General features: G+C 44.5%; 3 protein-coding genes across 6 annotated transcripts in view; 2 read left to right on the top strand and 1 right to left on the bottom strand.

Annotated features, from left to right (window-relative positions):
* Positions 1–6,038, top strand: part of itih2 (inter-alpha-trypsin inhibitor heavy chain 2) — a 17,849-nt gene extending 11,811 nt beyond the window's left edge. Inside the window, exons 7-20 of the mRNA XM_015054030.1 lie at positions 506–634; positions 719–835; positions 946–1,114; positions 1,187–1,312; positions 1,386–1,567; positions 1,747–1,932; positions 2,017–2,156; positions 3,007–3,179; positions 3,464–3,607; positions 3,678–3,791; positions 4,515–4,713; positions 4,782–4,954; positions 5,299–5,410; positions 5,770–6,038. Coding sequence (XP_014909516.1) covers positions 506–634; positions 719–835; positions 946–1,114; positions 1,187–1,312; positions 1,386–1,567; positions 1,747–1,932; positions 2,017–2,156; positions 3,007–3,179; positions 3,464–3,607; positions 3,678–3,791; positions 4,515–4,713; positions 4,782–4,954; positions 5,299–5,410; positions 5,770–5,917 — 2,112 coding nt within the window. The 3' untranslated portion in view covers positions 5,918–6,038. The remainder of the gene's footprint in view (positions 1–505; positions 635–718; positions 836–945; positions 1,115–1,186; positions 1,313–1,385; positions 1,568–1,746; positions 1,933–2,016; positions 2,157–3,006; positions 3,180–3,463; positions 3,608–3,677; positions 3,792–4,514; positions 4,714–4,781; positions 4,955–5,298; positions 5,411–5,769) is intronic.
* Positions 5,967–9,310, bottom strand: kin (Kin17 DNA and RNA binding protein). Of its 2 annotated transcripts, XM_015054032.1 has the most exons (13): positions 9,270–9,310; positions 9,066–9,188; positions 8,871–8,965; positions 8,752–8,795; positions 8,551–8,673; positions 8,294–8,478; positions 8,160–8,208; positions 8,032–8,077; positions 7,793–7,952; positions 7,593–7,724; positions 6,775–6,874; positions 6,603–6,703; positions 5,967–6,185 (listed from the first exon to the last, which is right to left on the bottom strand). In XM_015054032.1, exons 2-13 carry the CDS (start codon positions 9,177–9,179, stop codon positions 6,126–6,128), a joined length of 1,209 nt encoding a protein of 402 aa, XP_014909518.1. In that variant the 5' UTR covers positions 9,180–9,188; positions 9,270–9,310; the 3' UTR covers positions 5,967–6,125. The 2 variants fall into 2 exon arrangements, with proteins under 2 accessions (XP_014909518.1, XP_014909519.1); XM_015054033.1 differs by lacking the exon at positions 9,270–9,310 and having other exon boundaries at positions 7,793–7,934; positions 9,066–9,263.
* A 358-nt stretch (positions 9,311–9,668) lies between these two features.
* atp5f1c (ATP synthase F1 subunit gamma) lies at positions 9,669–14,211 on the top strand. 3 transcript variants are annotated; one of them, XM_015054034.1, is made up of 10 exons: positions 9,669–9,775; positions 10,078–10,112; positions 11,117–11,248; positions 11,321–11,528; positions 11,618–11,761; positions 12,509–12,573; positions 12,698–12,853; positions 13,676–13,772; positions 13,936–13,948; positions 14,062–14,211. In XM_015054034.1, the coding sequence occupies exons 1-9, from the start codon at positions 9,696–9,698 to the stop codon at positions 13,940–13,942; spliced, it is 924 nt and encodes a 307-aa protein (XP_014909520.1). In that variant the 5' UTR covers positions 9,669–9,695; the 3' UTR covers positions 13,943–13,948; positions 14,062–14,211. The 3 variants fall into 3 exon arrangements, with proteins under 3 accessions (XP_014909520.1, XP_014909522.1, XP_014909521.1); XM_015054036.1 differs by lacking the exon at positions 13,936–13,948; XM_015054035.1 differs by lacking the exons at positions 13,936–13,948; positions 14,062–14,211 and having other exon boundaries at positions 9,696–9,775; positions 13,676–13,776.
* The last annotated feature ends 1,952 nt before the right edge of the window (positions 14,212–16,163 follow it).

Here is a 16,163-nt window from a genome sequence, read left to right as displayed (position 1 = left end):
AAATAAAAAAGGATACATGTTTGGAAAAAATGCATCATGTATATTAATGAATATGAAAATAATGTTTTAAACAATTTCATAGTAAATATTGTTAAATAAAATTAGAAATGATATATTATCGCATTTTATAATAAATTAAACGATTTCTGATTTCTCTCCCCATTTTAATATTTTTAGGATTAAAATGTTGCTGAAGTGATGAATCGCTAGAAAATGTTTTATGAAATATTTCATTATGAATGATTCATTATATTTTTCATAGAGTTAACAATAAATGGGTTAGGCATCAAATATTAATTACAATTTTATTAATATTCATAATTTTACAGTTTTATGAATTATGATGCATTTATTGCATGAACTAATTCACTGTGTTTAATTGTGGACATATATTTTATGCATTTAAGGCTAAAGCTGGTAATACATAATTATACATTTTGATCAAAATGGATTGTTTCATGCACGTATTATAAATAGAAATAATAATTTGTACATTTTTGCTCAGGCTCATGTTGTCTTCAAGCCAAATTTGCATCAGCAGAGAAAATGTGAGAATTGCTCCGGCAGCGCCATCGACGGCATCTTCTCCGTCAAATACGACGTGACCAGAGACAGCAACGCGGGGGAGCTGCAGGTGAACTTTGACCCCCAGCAGGAAATAACATCCACTTCCTCAAACATAAACCCTGATGATTATGATTATGACTCTCTGTTTCAGGTGTCAGATCTTTATTTTGTTCATTTCTTCGCTCCTTCAAACCTCTCTCCTCTTCCTAAAAACATTGTTTTCGTCATCGACGTCAGCGGCTCCATGTGGGGGGTCAAGATGAAGCAAGTAAGTGACCTCTGTTGACCTCTAAAGTCTTCTTTCTTCCCGTTTGTGTGGAACGCTGCCACCATGTGGCCATTTCCCAGAATGCACTGAGCTTTGCGGTTCTGCTGTAGACAGTGGAAGCCATGAAGGCGATTCTGGACGACCTGAAGATGGAAGACCGCTTCAGTATCATCGACTTCAACCACAACGTGCGCTGTTGGAGCGAGGAGCTGCTTCCCGCCTCTCCTCTGCAGGTGGCCGACGCCAAGCGATACGTCCAGAACATCAAACCCACCGGAGGTACAGAGGTAGAGTGTGACCCAGCGCCGGGCCAGGAGCCGCTCCCATAACAGCTGACCATCTTCCTGACAGGCACCAACATCAACGAGGCGCTGATCCGAGCCGCTCAAATGCTGGTCAGGGCGAACAGCCAGGGCTTCGTCGACCCACGCTCCGTCTCCATGATCATCCTGGTGTCTGACGGAGACCCCACCGTAGGTAGGAGACCACCGGAACCGAAGAGCCGTAAACCTCAGGCAGCAGGTTCTGATCCAACATGGGCTCCCTGCAGGAGAGATCAAGCTCAGTAAGATCCAGAAGAACGTGAAGCGAGTGATGACGGAGGAGCTGTCTCTCTTCTCACTGGGCATCGGCTTCGACGTCGACTACGACTTCCTGGAGCGCATCGCCATGGAGAACAGGGGCATGGCCCAGAGGATCTACGCCAATCACGACGCAGCTGAGCAGATCCGGGTAAGACAGTTCATTTCATAACACCTGCTTAAGCAATGCCTTACCATCATTAGCAGGAAGTAGCTGCTGAACCCACAGACTTTACCAGCCCACTCTAAGCTACTGTTGTACAGGTCAATATAAACCAAAGATTTTGAAGTTTAAAAAGCCTTTTCCCTTGTCTTCCCCTGCCTCTGCAGGCCTTTTACAGCCAGGTGTCGTCCCCCCTGCTGAAGAAGGTCACCGTCCATTTCCCAGAGGGAGCGGTGACCGACGTCACCCAGAACCACTTCGATAAGTTCTTTGGCGGCTCGGAGCTGGTGGTGGCCGGGAAGGTGCAGCTGTCAGACAGCAACACGCTGACCAGCTTCACCTCTGCTTCAGCAGTGAGTACAACGCACCAAGACGTCTCTGAGGCTCTGGACGCCTGCTGACGTCCGTGTCCATGTCTCTGCCTGCCTGTCCTGCAGGCCAGCCTGCAGCTCAACCTGGAGACGGAGACTGACATCATGGAGCTGGACATGGAGCTGGCCAAGCAGCAACACTCCTTCACTGGCTTCGCCAAGCAGATGTGGGCTTACCTCACCATCAAACAGCTGATCAGGGAGAGGTGAGGCCCACAGCACCACATCTTCACACGGATACTCTGGAACAGCCAAGGTTTGGCTGTTTAATCAGGAACATTTACACAACCAACCAGAACACAGTAGGTGGTTTCTGGGTGGTAAGTGGAAAAGCCAGCTGACCAAACATGCTGGAACTCCTCTTGTGTTGCTAGGTAACGGGCTGGGCTTCAATGGGGTTGCTTGGTAACGGGCAGTGCCTGCTGTCTTGTGATGTTACATTTTCCAGACGTCGTGCACCATCTGAGCACTTTCTAGAAACAGTAGAAACCCAAATGAAAGCACAAAAATGTGCAAAATGTGAATTTTGCATTATAGTTCCTCTTTATCTTCTTTTAATGAGGAATTTGTGTTGATTCTTCAAAAAAGCAAATAAATAACCCAAAAAACCTGAGAACAACCAGCATCCAGTCACAACACGACTGTCCCTGTAAATGTATATAAAAACAAACTCAACTCGGGCCTCATTCAGGTTAAAGGTTAAAGGTCATACCCTGAACCAGTATGCCTGTTTGGAAGGGTTGAAGGAGAAATCCTCTTTGGTCTGGAATCAAGATGGCCGCCAGACTGAGGTTAGCAGAGCTGGATCTAAAGAACCAACCAAAGTGTTAATGTTTGGTCCATATGCACAAAACCAACCAGTGAACCTTCCAGTAAACCAAAGTAATGTAGAGTTAATGTGAGTTAATGTGAGTCCAGCAGCTGGTTGAGACCTGAACAGGACCCTGACCTCCAGACGCCGTCACCTCTCTGCACAATGACACAGCATGCTTTTGATTTTTTAAATATTCTGTCGGTTATCTGTCTGTACCAGCTGCTCTCTGGCTCCCCCTGCAGGTCTCTGGTTACAACAGTCGGAAAAAAGAGAAAAATCACCAAGCAGATCACAGAGCTGGCCCTGCAGCACAGCTTCGTGACGCCGCTGACCGCCCTGCTGGTGGAGAGCGAGGACGCCACCGAGAGGCTGCTGGCCGACTCGGCCCGGGACCCGAGGCACGGCTGCTGCTCAGGTCCCACACACACACACCTACACACATCTATAGTGTTATATCTAGAGTATCAGAACTTTTTGGATTTCCTCCAGAGTCTAAGCAAAGTGTTTAGAAAAATCATCGAACTGAATTTACTTTGGGTCAATGACTTATTTCTCAGGTTAGCAGAAGAGAGCTTCTGATTGGCTGATCAGTCCTTCCTGACGTCTCCTCCTCCAGAAGCTGCTGAGACCAAAACTTAAAGCTGACTAACATTTCTCTGCATGTCTACTATAAATATGTTATTGTTGTGACCAATGCAGGTGTCCAGATTCTGTCTGGTCCTCCGTCTGTCAACGTGGTCTACGCCACTCCGCCCCCCTGGATCCAAGTCCCCATCACGACCCCTTCTAGTCAGGTCCTGAGTGGCCCTGTGGAGACGGTCCTGCCTCCAAAGGTTAACTTGGGTAAGACTCGCATCCACCTGCAGGCTGCAGAAACACGTTTCCATATTCAGAGTCTTTGTTTGTCATCCAGTGGACGGAGACCCTCACTTCATCATCCGCCTGCCTGGAAGCAACATGGACGTCTGCTTCAACATCGACTCCAAACCGGGCCACATCCTCAGCCTGGTGTCCGACACGGGAACAGGTGCAGGACAACTGGAGATGTTTTGGTATTCTGGTCTCGTTAGAAAGCCCGGTTTGGTTTCTTCTCTTAAAAGTTGCTAAATGTAGCGACAAAGTTGCTAGGTGGGTAAAATGGCCCAAACTGGGTCATTAACAGAACCATGAACCCAAACACAGCAGCAGATCTACAAGAGAAGGTGCGGCAATGGCCTAGTCAAAGTATAAACTTCAAATTCAGTTTGAGCTCAATGAACTGAAGCAACAGGAGAGCGGACCAGAACTCCTCCAGAACCGAGTCAGGCTGTGCTAGTGAAAATATCACTCCTGCTGCGTGTTAGTTATTGTCACTCTATTGGAGATCCGGTCGGTGCCGACCTTCACGAGTAGGGCTCCTGGGCCGGTAGTGGCCCTCTTGACCACAATTCAGGAATACATTAGGACAAAACTACGACTTTCAAATCAAACTCTACTTACACAATGGTTTGATGCAGGAAGTGTTTTCAGATGAACCCTGACCCAGGTTCTGTTTTTGCTCTGGACTCCTTTCATTTAACAAGGAAAAAACACTTTTTGGATTTATGATTCTATTACTACAAAAAATCTGATAATAAAGAAATCACAATACTTTTGTGGTTTCAGTTTTTAAAAACAATATGTTTTTGGTCTCTGAGAACTTTGGAGCTGACATAGTCGGTTCCCCTGGTGTGACCGGTCTGCCTGCGGTTCTCCTCCATGCTGAGTGCAGGTGTTGTGGTGAACGGCCAGCTGATCAGCTCCAAGCAGCCTCACAAAAACACAGTCAGCTCCTACTTTGGCATCATCTCTGTCTACCACCAGCCTGCCGGGGTCAGCGTGAAGGTCGGCACCGACCGGATCTCCATGGCCGATGGCCGCAGCAGCCACTCGTTCACCTGGGGCGCCACGGCTGACATCACCCAGGACAGGTAACTCTGCCTCCACCAGCTTCCTGCTCTGCTCTGATTGGTCCTCAGAGTTCTGCTTCCTGCTTCAGCGTCAGGATCTCCATCGTGAAGAACTCCCATGTCACCGTCACCATCGACAACAGCATCCGGGTGACGGTGCTGCTCCACCGGGTGTGGAGGAAACATCCAGTCAACGTGGACTTCCTGGGTCTCTACATTCCCAGTGATAACCAGTACTCTCCACTGGTCCACGGACTGATAGGTACGACTCCCAGTCCTGGACGAGGCTCCGCCTTCCCCTCTTTAACCCTTGTTATTTAATAACAATCACATAAACTTTATTCTCTTCATAATTTGAGAGAAAAAAATGAACCAAAGCATAGAGCAGTTAGCATTAGCAACTTTTAAGCATTTTTACCCCTAGTGGTCAGTAGTAGTACTGTAATTGAAAGTGAGTGTGACTTTTTATTGGAAAATTAAAAGGGGAAAAAAATAAGTTATTAGAACAAAAATGATATAAATTATTACATTTGACTGTTTTGTCTTCTAAAGAGCTTGGCTTTCTGTTCTTAAGTTGAAATAAATGAATAATTTGTGGTAAAACAGGGCAGTTTTCCAGGGAGCCTGAGGTGAGCGTGTACGACGTCCATGAAGGACCCGACCCGCTGAAGAAGGAGGCCACCATGGAGGTGAAAGGTCACACACTGCGGGTCACCAGGTACTTCCTGTTACTTAATGTTGCGTTCGGTGAACCCAGACTGAAGTTTAACCTACAGTCAGGAACGTGTGTGTTACTGTGTGTGTGTTGCTGCGTTACTGTGTGTGTGTTTCTGTTACTGTGTGTGTGTTGCTGCGTTACTCTGTGTGTGTGTTGCTGTTACTGTGTGTGTGTTGCTGCGTTACTGTGTGTGTGTTTCTGTTACTGTGTGTGTGTTGCTGTTACTCTGTGTGTGTTGCTGCGTTACTGTGTGTGTGTTTCTGTTACTGTGTGTGTGTTGCTGCGTTACTCTGTGTGTGTGTTGCTGTTACTGTGTGTGTGTTGCTGCGTTACTCTGTGTGTGTTTCTGCGTGTTTCAGAGGCTGGCAGAAGGACTTCAGACACGACAGGAAGCGCGGCTCCAATGTCTACTGCTGGTTCGTCCACAACAGCGGCAAAGGCTTCATCGACGGTCGCTATGGCGACTACATAATGCCGGATCTGAACAGCTTCCTTCAGACGGTCTAATCAGTTTCTCCACCACTCATTTGTAATCATTTTCCACAGAACACACAGAGAAACTTACCGACTTTATTACAACAAAATGTACATTTTCAACCATTAATGTTAAAAAATAAAAATAATTCCACCAAACATTTCTTCCTGATTGTTTCTGTACAGATCTGGGAATAAACTCTGACACGGTAGAGTCCCGCAGCATGACGAGTGTTCCAGTTCAGGCCAGTTTGGAAAAGTCTTCATAGGCGATGTCCACCATGTCCCCTTTCTGTGGCCCCTGGGGACACAGCACAAACGTTTAACCTTAAAAAAAAATCATAATATCATAATAATCCACGATTAAAGAAAACAGAACTTCGAGATCAGATGGTGTTACTACAGATGAGAAGACAATTTAGGTCATAATCTCTGGAGATTGAAATATTTTCTATTTTTTAATCTGCTGCTGCTAAAGTCACTCTACAGGCTGTTGCTAGGCAACCAAAGAATGAGTTGCTAGGTAACCAGGGAGTGAGTTAGTTGATCCCACCAACCTTTCTTAGTTCTGGATCAGAGTTCAGTGAAATTACTGAATATTCTATGAGACGTATTATCTGCAGATATTGATCATGTGTCTGTAGCGATATATATTGATTTATTGTCTATGAAACACGTGACCATGATCCAGCTCTGGGTGAGGAAGAGGGGAACCTACGGAGTCCAGCATTAGCGTGGCGCTGAACTTCTTCTCATCGATCCACTCCAGCAGCGCCTCTGTGTCCCGGTACGGCCCGTTCAGGATCAGAACCCGTTTCCCTGCAGGAGGCCAGACGTCAGAACCTGGAATCATTTGAGCAGAACCTGCTGGGCTGGAGGCAGCGGCTGACCTGGAGCGGGGATGACCGTCTCCAGGTGGTTCTGGTCCAGCTTCAGTTTGTCCCCGGAGTCGATCAGCTTCACCACGGCGCCGTATTTCTCCTTCACCTCCTGCAGACGGACCAGAGCCACGGGAATCAGAAACCACAACAGCTCAGAAAGAAATTCTACATTTATTACAGACAAGATCAGATTTTAATTTGGTTTTTCTCTTGTTTTCTAAAAAAGACATTTCAAATGAAAATCTCTAAAAAGTTGCTTTTATTTCAGTCTGTCAGTTTACAGCAGGGAATTTGAGTGTTTTTAATTATGAGAATATAGTTATGTTAGCAGAATTAAGACAACTTTTACCAGAGGAAAGTCTTTAAATTACTTAAAAATCCAAGATCTGATGTGATTGCTGCAGCTGTCTGGTTCTTCCTTTGAAACGACGGTGGTGCAAACGACTGAATTTATTTCAAAGTTCTGCTACTGAGAATAATTGATGCTGAAGTGTTAAAAGTGTTATTTCCTTATCTGTAAAACCACATATAACTTCACAGATGATAAACTTTCCTCATTTTAATGTTTTTTGTGTAAGAGTTATAGTAAAATTACTACTTTAAGACTTTATTCTCATAATTGAAAAAAATTGTAGTATGGTCCTAATATTCGCTGTAAAGTTGATTTGAATCCAAACTATAAATAAACAGCTCAACCAAGATGGCTGCCGTGACATCACTCTGATCTGTGGGAACCAGAGGAGAGAATAGGTGGGGAAAAAATCCAGATCTGTAAAAACCAAAGATTTCAATTAATTGATAAAACTGATCTGTCGCCCAGCTGTTACCATGACGACGGCCTTCTTTTTGTGGTACTTCTCTCCCAGCTTCTTGGTGACGATCTTGACGACGATGTTGGGCTGCAGCCAGTAATCCGTCCTGACCGCCAAGGCCTGCTTCTTCTTCTTCTTCTCCTCTAACTACAGAGAACATGATCAGAACCTTCATCATCATCATCATCAGTGGAAACCAAACAAACCACCAGAACCTCCATGATCTCCTCCAGAGCTGATTTCTTCTTCTTCTCCCCTCTGGAGTCAGAACCGGGTGGCGCTTCTTTCCGTTTGACCGACGACGAGGATGCTGGACCTTTCAGAGCACCCAGAACCGAGGTGGCACCCAGAACCGAGGTGGCACCCAGAACCGAGCTGGAAGAGGTCAAAGGGCGGGTTAGAGGACCGGAAGCTGGGCGGAGGCAGCCATGACGGCTCAGTGGGGCATCAGTACCTGGACCTGGATGAGCTTGCCACCGGAGTGCTCAGGTTGAAAGCAACTGGAAGAGAAAAGCAGGAAGACATCAGGTTCTGTCTGAGGCCCGGTTCAGGCCCAGATCGCCCTGCAGAACAAACACCAACCTTTCTCTTCTTCACTCTCACGTTTGAGTTCTGTGTAAACGGGCTGGGCCTGCAGGGGAAACGGAGGAGGGAAGGATGAACTCCGCAGCTTTGGTTCTGTTCATCCAGTCGGGTTTGGGCCGGTCAGAACTCACCTCGGCTTCCTTCCCATCCATCCCTCTTCGGACCTGCTCCTGGATGAACTTGGCGCTCCTCTCCTCGTCATCCAGTTCCTGCTTCTTCTTCCTGGCCTGCTCCTCCTGGCGCCGGATGGTTTCCGGGTCGCGGTCCACATACTGGATGTACCAACCCTTAGGAGTCTCGTCTACTTTACACAAACCTGCCGGCGACCCAAACAGGTTAGAGGGACATGGAGCCGCACGGACCTGAAACCAAAGCAGGAACCAGTTACCTTTCCTGCCGAGCCACTTGGTGAAGTCGGTGAGGGTTTCCCACTGGGTGGAGTTCATGTGGACGTGTTCTCTGTGGCTGATGTACTCGTTGTAGACAATGTTGTTGTGGACTCTCTTGGTTCCTGTAAACCAGAGGACCGGAAGAACGGACCAATCAGAACAGTAAGAACGGACCAATCACAAACACTTTGGTATCTCACCGAAGCGTCTTCTGAGCAGCTCCAGGAAGTCACTTTTGAACTCACTGTGGAGAGAAACGACACCGTTAAACAGACCTGCAGCAGCAGATGCTACGGCGTTGCCATGGTGACGGACTTACTCTGAGAAGTAGTCCATGAACTTGGTGGGGTTCTCCGAGGCCAGCAGAAGCTGCCTCTGGTGGGACTCGGACATGCAGTGACACTTGAAGCCATTCTGTCTCACAAACAACAGTTTATATTTAAAGTCAGAGCAGCAGCAGCAGCTGGCAGTGAACGCATCACACACCAACTCCTGTGGAGCTAATTAAACTCACCTCGTCTCGACACTGTTTCTGACACATCTGGCAGTACCATCTCAGCTTCTGGAGACCTTTGGACTTGATTCGGTTGCTAATCGCCTTGGGGGACAGGAAATCAGCTTTTCCCATAGCGACCACCTTTCAAACGACCCAAAACAGACGTTACACTGCTGAAAATAGGACAACAACGCTATAACACAGGAAGCAAACCGCCATTACCTCTCGAAGGACTGGAAAATTCGCGAGACTTCTGGTGCCGCATTCATAAGCTCAGGAATTTCTAATTTTCAATCAGCATGGGTAAATGATAATAATGTTCAATTAGATTCACAGAAATCCAAACCAGTTGGCACTACACCTAAAGTATTTTGAATCGAATGAAAAAGTCACTTTGTTGACCTTGTGTGGCGTAATATGGATAATAAAAAATAATAAAATACAAATAAATAATAATCGTTATTTTCTTCCACTTCCTCATGCCAGATTTCTTAATAAAAATAATTTTACGATGGAAACCGAGTAACTATTTAACTTAATTTAAAAAGAGTATTTCACTCACAAGCGCCACAGTGTTAACGTTAATTTTACCAACATTTTCATCTGCCTCTGAAGGCAGCGTTAGTCCATCTTGATTCGACTTTGCGCATGCGCAGTCCTGCCTGTCTGACCTTCATAGCAGTAAGGATGTTCGCCAGGACCAGCGCGTTGGTGTTCTCCCCACAATGGTGAGCCTGTTTAAGTCCACCAATGCCTTTATTTATTTCCTGCTCTATGTGTGGCGTTGAAGCGGACATGAGGCTGAAGTCAATCCGGGTTGGAAGGACCGTGAAACGGGGAGTTATTGAGCGGAAGGACGCGCTAACCTGTAGGCCGCAGCTAATGAATGGAACTGAGGCTAATGCTAACGCAGTCGTCCTGAACGTTAAAACTTAAAACAGCCACTTTTACATTGTGTTAACGTCATCATGAGCTCATTATCATGTTATACTTGCTAAACAATAACTGTTGACGGTGTTTGTTTCCACAGTGGGCAGGTCAGGAACATGGCTACCCTGAAGGACAGTAAGTAATCTCCTTAAACTGCGGGGAAATGTTTTTAAAATACAAAAATCTGGTAAATCTGAGTATGATCAGTTTAATTTGAGTTCTCTTTTAGACAGACACCTTGAAGTGTGAGGAAATGCTTTGAACAGTTACACAACTACCCCAGGAATGTTTTCTATAAATCTTTTCCTCACGTTTTTACCTGGTGGAGGCCAAAGTTTTACTTTGTTGATCTATTTTGGTGAAGTTTCATATCGGAGTTTGATCTATTTTATTATTTGTTGAAATCAGGTGTTTCAATAGACCCTGACGTGGCCCTGCATAAATCAGTAAAACTAGTGTTTATCTCAGCCTGTAATTTGATTTGCAAATGGTGTTCTTTTTATTTTTACATTGAAATTATTAAACTTTATATCATGACTATTGTGGATTGATTTTCATTTTGACAGATGATTAAAAAGGAACAATTTGTATTTTTAGTTATGTATATTTCATATTAAATTCTGTTTTTCTGAAGTTTGAATTCGAAGTGGTTGAAGCCATCTAACCTGTAATTACATCCCGAAAAATAAATACTTTCCTACAAAAGCTGCATTTTGAAGGCATTTTTCTGAACAAATTGCTGCTTTTCTAGATTCCTTTCTTCTGGGTCCCACTAGCTACATTCATCAGTTTGTTTATAAAGTTAATTTTCATCTCTGTGCTAACAGAGCTAGCCACCTCAGGCTAGTTGTTTATCATCTTTGGATTAGAGCCTTTTGAATATTTAGGTTTTATTTTAAAATTCATAAATGTCAAGACTTGATGTCAGTTTATGGTTTGTTTATGCCGGAGTTGGACTGATGCGTCCAAATGTTTAGTTTCTGGAGCCAACAAATTCATAAACAGAACTTACTTTAATGTACATTTTTTATGTTAATTAAAAAATAATATAAATAGATTTTAAACTGCAGATCTAGTTATTAATTATCACATCAAACTGTTGTTGTCATGGTGACAGATCTGACTGACTGTTCTTTTAGTCACCATTCGGTTGAAGTCCATCAAGAACATCCAGAAAATCACCAAGTCCATGAAGATGGTGGCCGCCGCCAAGTACGCTCGTGCTGAGCGGCAGCTGAAGCCGGCCCGGGTCTACGGCACCGGCGCTCTCGGTACGCCATCTTAACCCGGTTCCGGTCCAAACGGACTCTGCCTCAGACTCAGAGCGTTTCTTCCTCTTGCAGCTCTGTACGAGAAGGCCGACATCAAGGCCCCCGAGGACAAGGCCTCCAAGCACCTGATCGTAGGCGTGACCTCTGACCGCGGCCTCTGTGGCGCCATCCACTCCAATGTGGCCAAGACCATCAAGAACGAGATCGCCAACCTGACCGGCGCCGGCAAGGAGGTGATGGTGATCAACGTGGGAGACAAGTTGAGGGGCCTGCTGTACAGGTGAGAGATGCTGCAGAACCGGGCCTGGAGGTTCTGATGGGCCTCTGCCTGACCTCTGCCTGACCTCTACCTGACCTTCTCTTCGTCAGAACTCATGGGAAGCACATCCTGCTGAACTGTAAGGAGGTCGGCCGTAAGCCGCCCAACTTCGGCGACGCCTCTGTGATCGCGGCCGAGCTGCTGGACTCTGGGTACGAGTTCGACCAGGGATCCATCATCTTCAACAGATTCAGGTACCGACCCGGCCCAGATGCCTGCCGCTAGCTGCTAGCCGATAATTAAACCATTAAATCAGATGATGCATTAAATTGAGATCATAACTCCTGTTCTTGTGATTAATATTTCATTTTTCTTCAGAGACATTTCATAGTCCGTTTTATTTTTGGTTTCTGTTGTTTGGTTTCGATTGTTGTTTTTATTCTGGATATTTAAAATGTCTTCCAGTTTTTCATATTCTATAAATATTACAGTTTATAGACAAACTTTCATTATTATGTCTTTTCTGGATGTATTACAGGAAGTGATCTCACAACAACAATATTATCGTTTATCTGTTGGTGATTAATTCTATTTGGATGAAAATTCTCCACATTTTACAGAATTTTTTATTAAGTCTTTTTATGTGATATTAGAAATGCATTAAGAGATGATTATTTAAATATTAATGAGAAACATTTTATTGCCTCCTTCAGTAAATCTAAACCTGCTGAAGCTGAACAACCACTTGATGAGTTTTTGCTGAAACATTTACAGAAAAAAATAAATTATATATATATATATATATATATATATATATATATATATTTGTTTTTTTTTGTTTGTTTATCTTGGATACAAATTCTATGTTTCTTTATTTGTACTTTTTTCTCTTAAGTCTGATGTGAATATTTTGTCTGTTTGCTCCAGTTATCAGTTATTGTTTGCTGATTATTTCAATAACTGATCAATGTTTCCAACCAGAACCTGTTCTGCTCCTGCAGGTCCGTTATCTCCTACAAGACGGACCAGAAACCCGTGTTCTCCATCGACACGGTGGCTTCCTCAGGTACCGGCCCGCGTTCTGCCGACTGGTCCCGGTGCTGTAGGGGTTCTGTTGGGTTCTGATAGGGTTCTGTTTCTGTTGGGTTCTGGTTCTGATTGGGTTCTGATGCCGCCTGGTCTCCTGACAGAGAACCTGGGGATCTATGACGACATTGACGCCGACGTCCTGAAGAACTACCAGGAGTTTGCTCTGGTGAACGTTCTCTATCTGGCGCTGAAGGAATCGTCCACCAGCGAGCAGAGCGCCAGGATGACGGCCATGGACAGCGCCAGCAAGAACGCCTGTAAGGCCACATCTCTGGAATGATTGAACTAGGACGTTAGGAAGCTGAGCACACTGCTGAACCAAACTGATATGAGCTTTGATTAGAAAGGTTAGATATACTACAAAATAAAAGCATAAATATGTCGTAGATGAGGCAAGTAAAAAAATCTTGATAACAGGATTATTACGACCTTTCAAAATAAAACCTGGACTAGATGATTTCCAAAGTAGATTCCACATTTTAAATGAAATGATGTAATCGTCTCCCTCCTTGTAGCAGGAAGGTTGAGGGTTTGAATCCCAGTGGGTTTCTCTCCAGCTGCTAATGGTTCTGACCCGACGTCTGACATTTACAACCCAAAGAGCCGTTTCTACCAACATCACATCTGAAAACGTGCTCATCACTTTTAATACAGGAAAGACGTTTTTTAAACTTCTTATTTTTAGGTTTCAATATTTCACTTTTTTTCTCATAATGAATTGATATTTGCACAGATTTTCCAGCCTGAGAGCAACAAAAATAATGCAAATAAAAATGATTTGTACTTTTGGTATCATTCTGTTGTGGAAACTAAATGTAATTATTCCATAAAAAACTGAGAAATGGCCAGAGGAAGTTTTTATGTCCAAAGAGCCGATCCTGGCCCCGACCCGCTCACCCTGGTTTACAACATGGAGATTATGTTGGCCCTTCAAAATAAAAGTCTGGCTTCTGTGTGGGTCAGGTGATGCTGCAACTTCAACAATGTCTGTCCTCCATCATCTCTGATGGAGTGGGAGGTTTCCCGGTCCGGTCCGGAACGTTCTCCACTCTGACTCCATGTTTTGTGTTTTGGTCCAGCTGAGATGATCGATAAGTTGACCTTGACCTTCAACCGGACCCGGCAGGCCGTCATCACTAAGGAGCTCATCGAGATCATCTCTGGAGCTGCAGCCCTGTAAGTCTGCTCTTCATCACTTCCTGTTCTCTCTTCATCACTTCCTGTTCTCTCTTCATCACTTCCTGCTCTCTCTTCATCACTTCCTGTTCTCTCTTCATCACTTCCTGCTCCTCTTCCTCCTGCATGTCTAACTGTTCTCTGCTTCTCCTGCTGAACTCAGGGACTAACAGGAGGTAACATGGCATAGCGGTGTGGATCTAGGCTAGCGTTAGCAGCTAGCTGCAGCAGTAGGAAGTAGCTTCTGCTCAGATTCTGGTTGGTTCTGATGGCTCTGTTCTGTCTGCAGATAAACTGGACCGGACCGTGATTTCTATTCCGGACCGGACCGGACCATGGATACTGTTCCTTCGCTGCAGACTTGATGTTTGTTTGAGTCAAATGAAGATTTCTGTTTGTAAAATATGTGGAGAAAATAAAGCTCTAATCAGAACCTGGATCCATTTCCTGTCTCTGGATGACATTAATCAGATAAAATAAAAAAAATTACAACCTGCTGTCAGCGTTTGGTCCACATTAGTCGGACATTCTTCATCCCAAAGAGATTTTAAACATAACTGATCAAGTTTCTCCACAGACTCTGGTAGTGATGCTGCGGGCCAGACGGATCTCCAGTAGCAGTCAGGCATGCAGCAAATCCAAACAAGCCTCTGATTGGAGACTGTTGTAACATGCTAACAGCTACACTTCCAGGCAGCAGAGCTGATTTTCTACAGTAACTCTCCATCAGCTGTTAGCAGCTCTGCTAATCCACCTCCTTTGCTTTTGCTGCCCCTCTTTAAACCTGTACGGTTAGAGACGGAGTCGTTCAGACGTTATTCAAGATGCTGATCAGATCCTGACACTTGTAGAAACGTCTTGTCGTGGTTACAGAAGTTAAAAATATAAAATCCAGAACCATGAATGTCCAACATGCTGGTGCCATCATGGTCTGGAAAACCTGGAAAACTGCAGCGTCTGCAGGATTCTGCCATGGATCCAAACAATCTGACTCATTCTATAGAAATCATTTCATTCAGGAATAAACTGATTTAAAGTTGGTCCTTTTTACTCTGAATTGGACCAGAACCACTCTAGTATTTTATGTCTATGAACTGGACCTGTAGTTCTGGACCGGGTCTTCCTGGTTCCTCTGAGGTTCTGCAGCTCGTTAAACTCACAGCTGATCAGGAGGATCCTCAGACTGGATGAGCATCAGAAAACTAAACTAACAAACTAAACTTCACACTCAAACTGCTGGAAAACTGAAAACATCAAATATTCAGAAATCATCATTTAAATCCTTGTTTGATTTACAGCTCTTCATTTCAGATCCTAAATGTTTAGATTCGGTTTTAAAACGAAACAACATTTCACCACCTTTACATCTTTTATATAAGGATTCATGGAAGCCTTTTGGTTCAACAGAAAACTAAGCGTTTAAAGTTTGAGATGTTTGTTTTGGCTGAATTTGGGTAAAACCCCCAGATTGTTGAAATCATTTCAAGCTGCTTTGTTATTTTACTGAAGTTTTATGACTCGTTTAAACATTGATTAGTGAGGGAATAAAAACTTTTTACACATCATAAGAGTGATTTAAAGGCAGGATCCTTGCTGCTATTTTCATAGATTCCACCAGGTGGCAGTGTCTGACAACAAATAGAAAGTTAAGAACCGTTTTCAGAAGTTATGAAATAAAACTTAAAATCGGATCAAATGGAACTAAAATGATGCTAACGCCGAAGTTTAGCTCAGATCAGGTTTCCCATGTTGATGCAGGCAGAACTGAAATATTTCAGTGCAGAAAGCAGACGGTGGGTGTTTATTATTGTCGGTGTGTGTGTGTGTGTGTGTGTGTGTGTGTGTGTGTGTGTGTGTGTGTGTGTCCTGCAGACCTTGTTTGTCTTTTGTGTTTGAGCTTGTTATTGTTTACTCCTGAGGGGAGTCGGGAGCGATTGCATCTGAACACTGAAATTACAGCGATGCCAGACGGTGATAAATGCAGTCGGAGCGGGAGCAGCCTCAGCCTCAGCACCGGCCGAGGCCAGCAGTCCTGCTGCAGCAGCATGTGGGGGAGGGGGGACGGCAGCAGGAACGGAGCAGCTTGGAGATCTGGGAACTTCCTTGGGTTCAGAAATGAAGCCAGAAAGAGGAGCAGCTTGTCGTCACAGCAGAGAGAAGATGTTATGATGCAAATATGTTTCTAATGGTTCATAAATTTCACACCAGATGTTACAAAAACAAAAAGAGTTCAGAAACCTCGAGCCTGAAGTTTAGCCACAGGAAGAAGAGTCATTTCCTGAACTTCTGTGTGTGACCTCCATCAGGCACGTGCAGAGGGAGGGGGTGGGGGGCTTGAGGTCAGTTTATTATTATTATTATTATTATTATTATTATTATTATTATTATTAT

Source organism: Poecilia latipinna, unplaced genomic scaffold, assembly GCF_001443285.1.
Source record: "Poecilia latipinna isolate Pla-1442-1.1 unplaced genomic scaffold, P_latipinna-1.0 Scaffold1224, whole genome shotgun sequence".
NCBI lineage: Eukaryota > Metazoa > Chordata > Actinopteri > Cyprinodontiformes > Poeciliidae > Poecilia > Poecilia latipinna.
This window is presented reverse-complemented; position numbering and strand designations above follow the sequence as displayed.

Coding starts and splice junctions, on each gene's coding strand:
- atp5f1c (XM_015054034.1), top strand. CDS start 9,696: ATGCGCAGTCCTGCCTGTCTGACCTTCATAGCAGTAAGGATGTTCGCC. Junction 9,776..10,077: donor TTGGTGTTCTCCCCACAATG/GTGAGCCTGTTT, acceptor TTGTTTCCACAG/TGGGCAGGTCAGGAACATGG. Junction 10,113..11,116: donor CATGGCTACCCTGAAGGACA/GTAAGTAATCTC, acceptor CTGTTCTTTTAG/TCACCATTCGGTTGAAGTCC.
- kin (XM_015054032.1), bottom strand. CDS start 9,179: ATGGGAAAAGCTGATTTCCTGTCCCCCAAGGCGATTAGCAACCGAATC. Junction 7,725..7,792: donor CTCTGGAGGAGATCATGGAG/GTTCTGGTGGTT, acceptor TGTTCTCTGTAG/TTAGAGGAGAAGAAGAAGAA. Junction 6,704..6,774: donor GACGGTCATCCCCGCTCCAG/GTCAGCCGCTGC, acceptor GGCCTCCTGCAG/GGAAACGGGTTCTGATCCTG.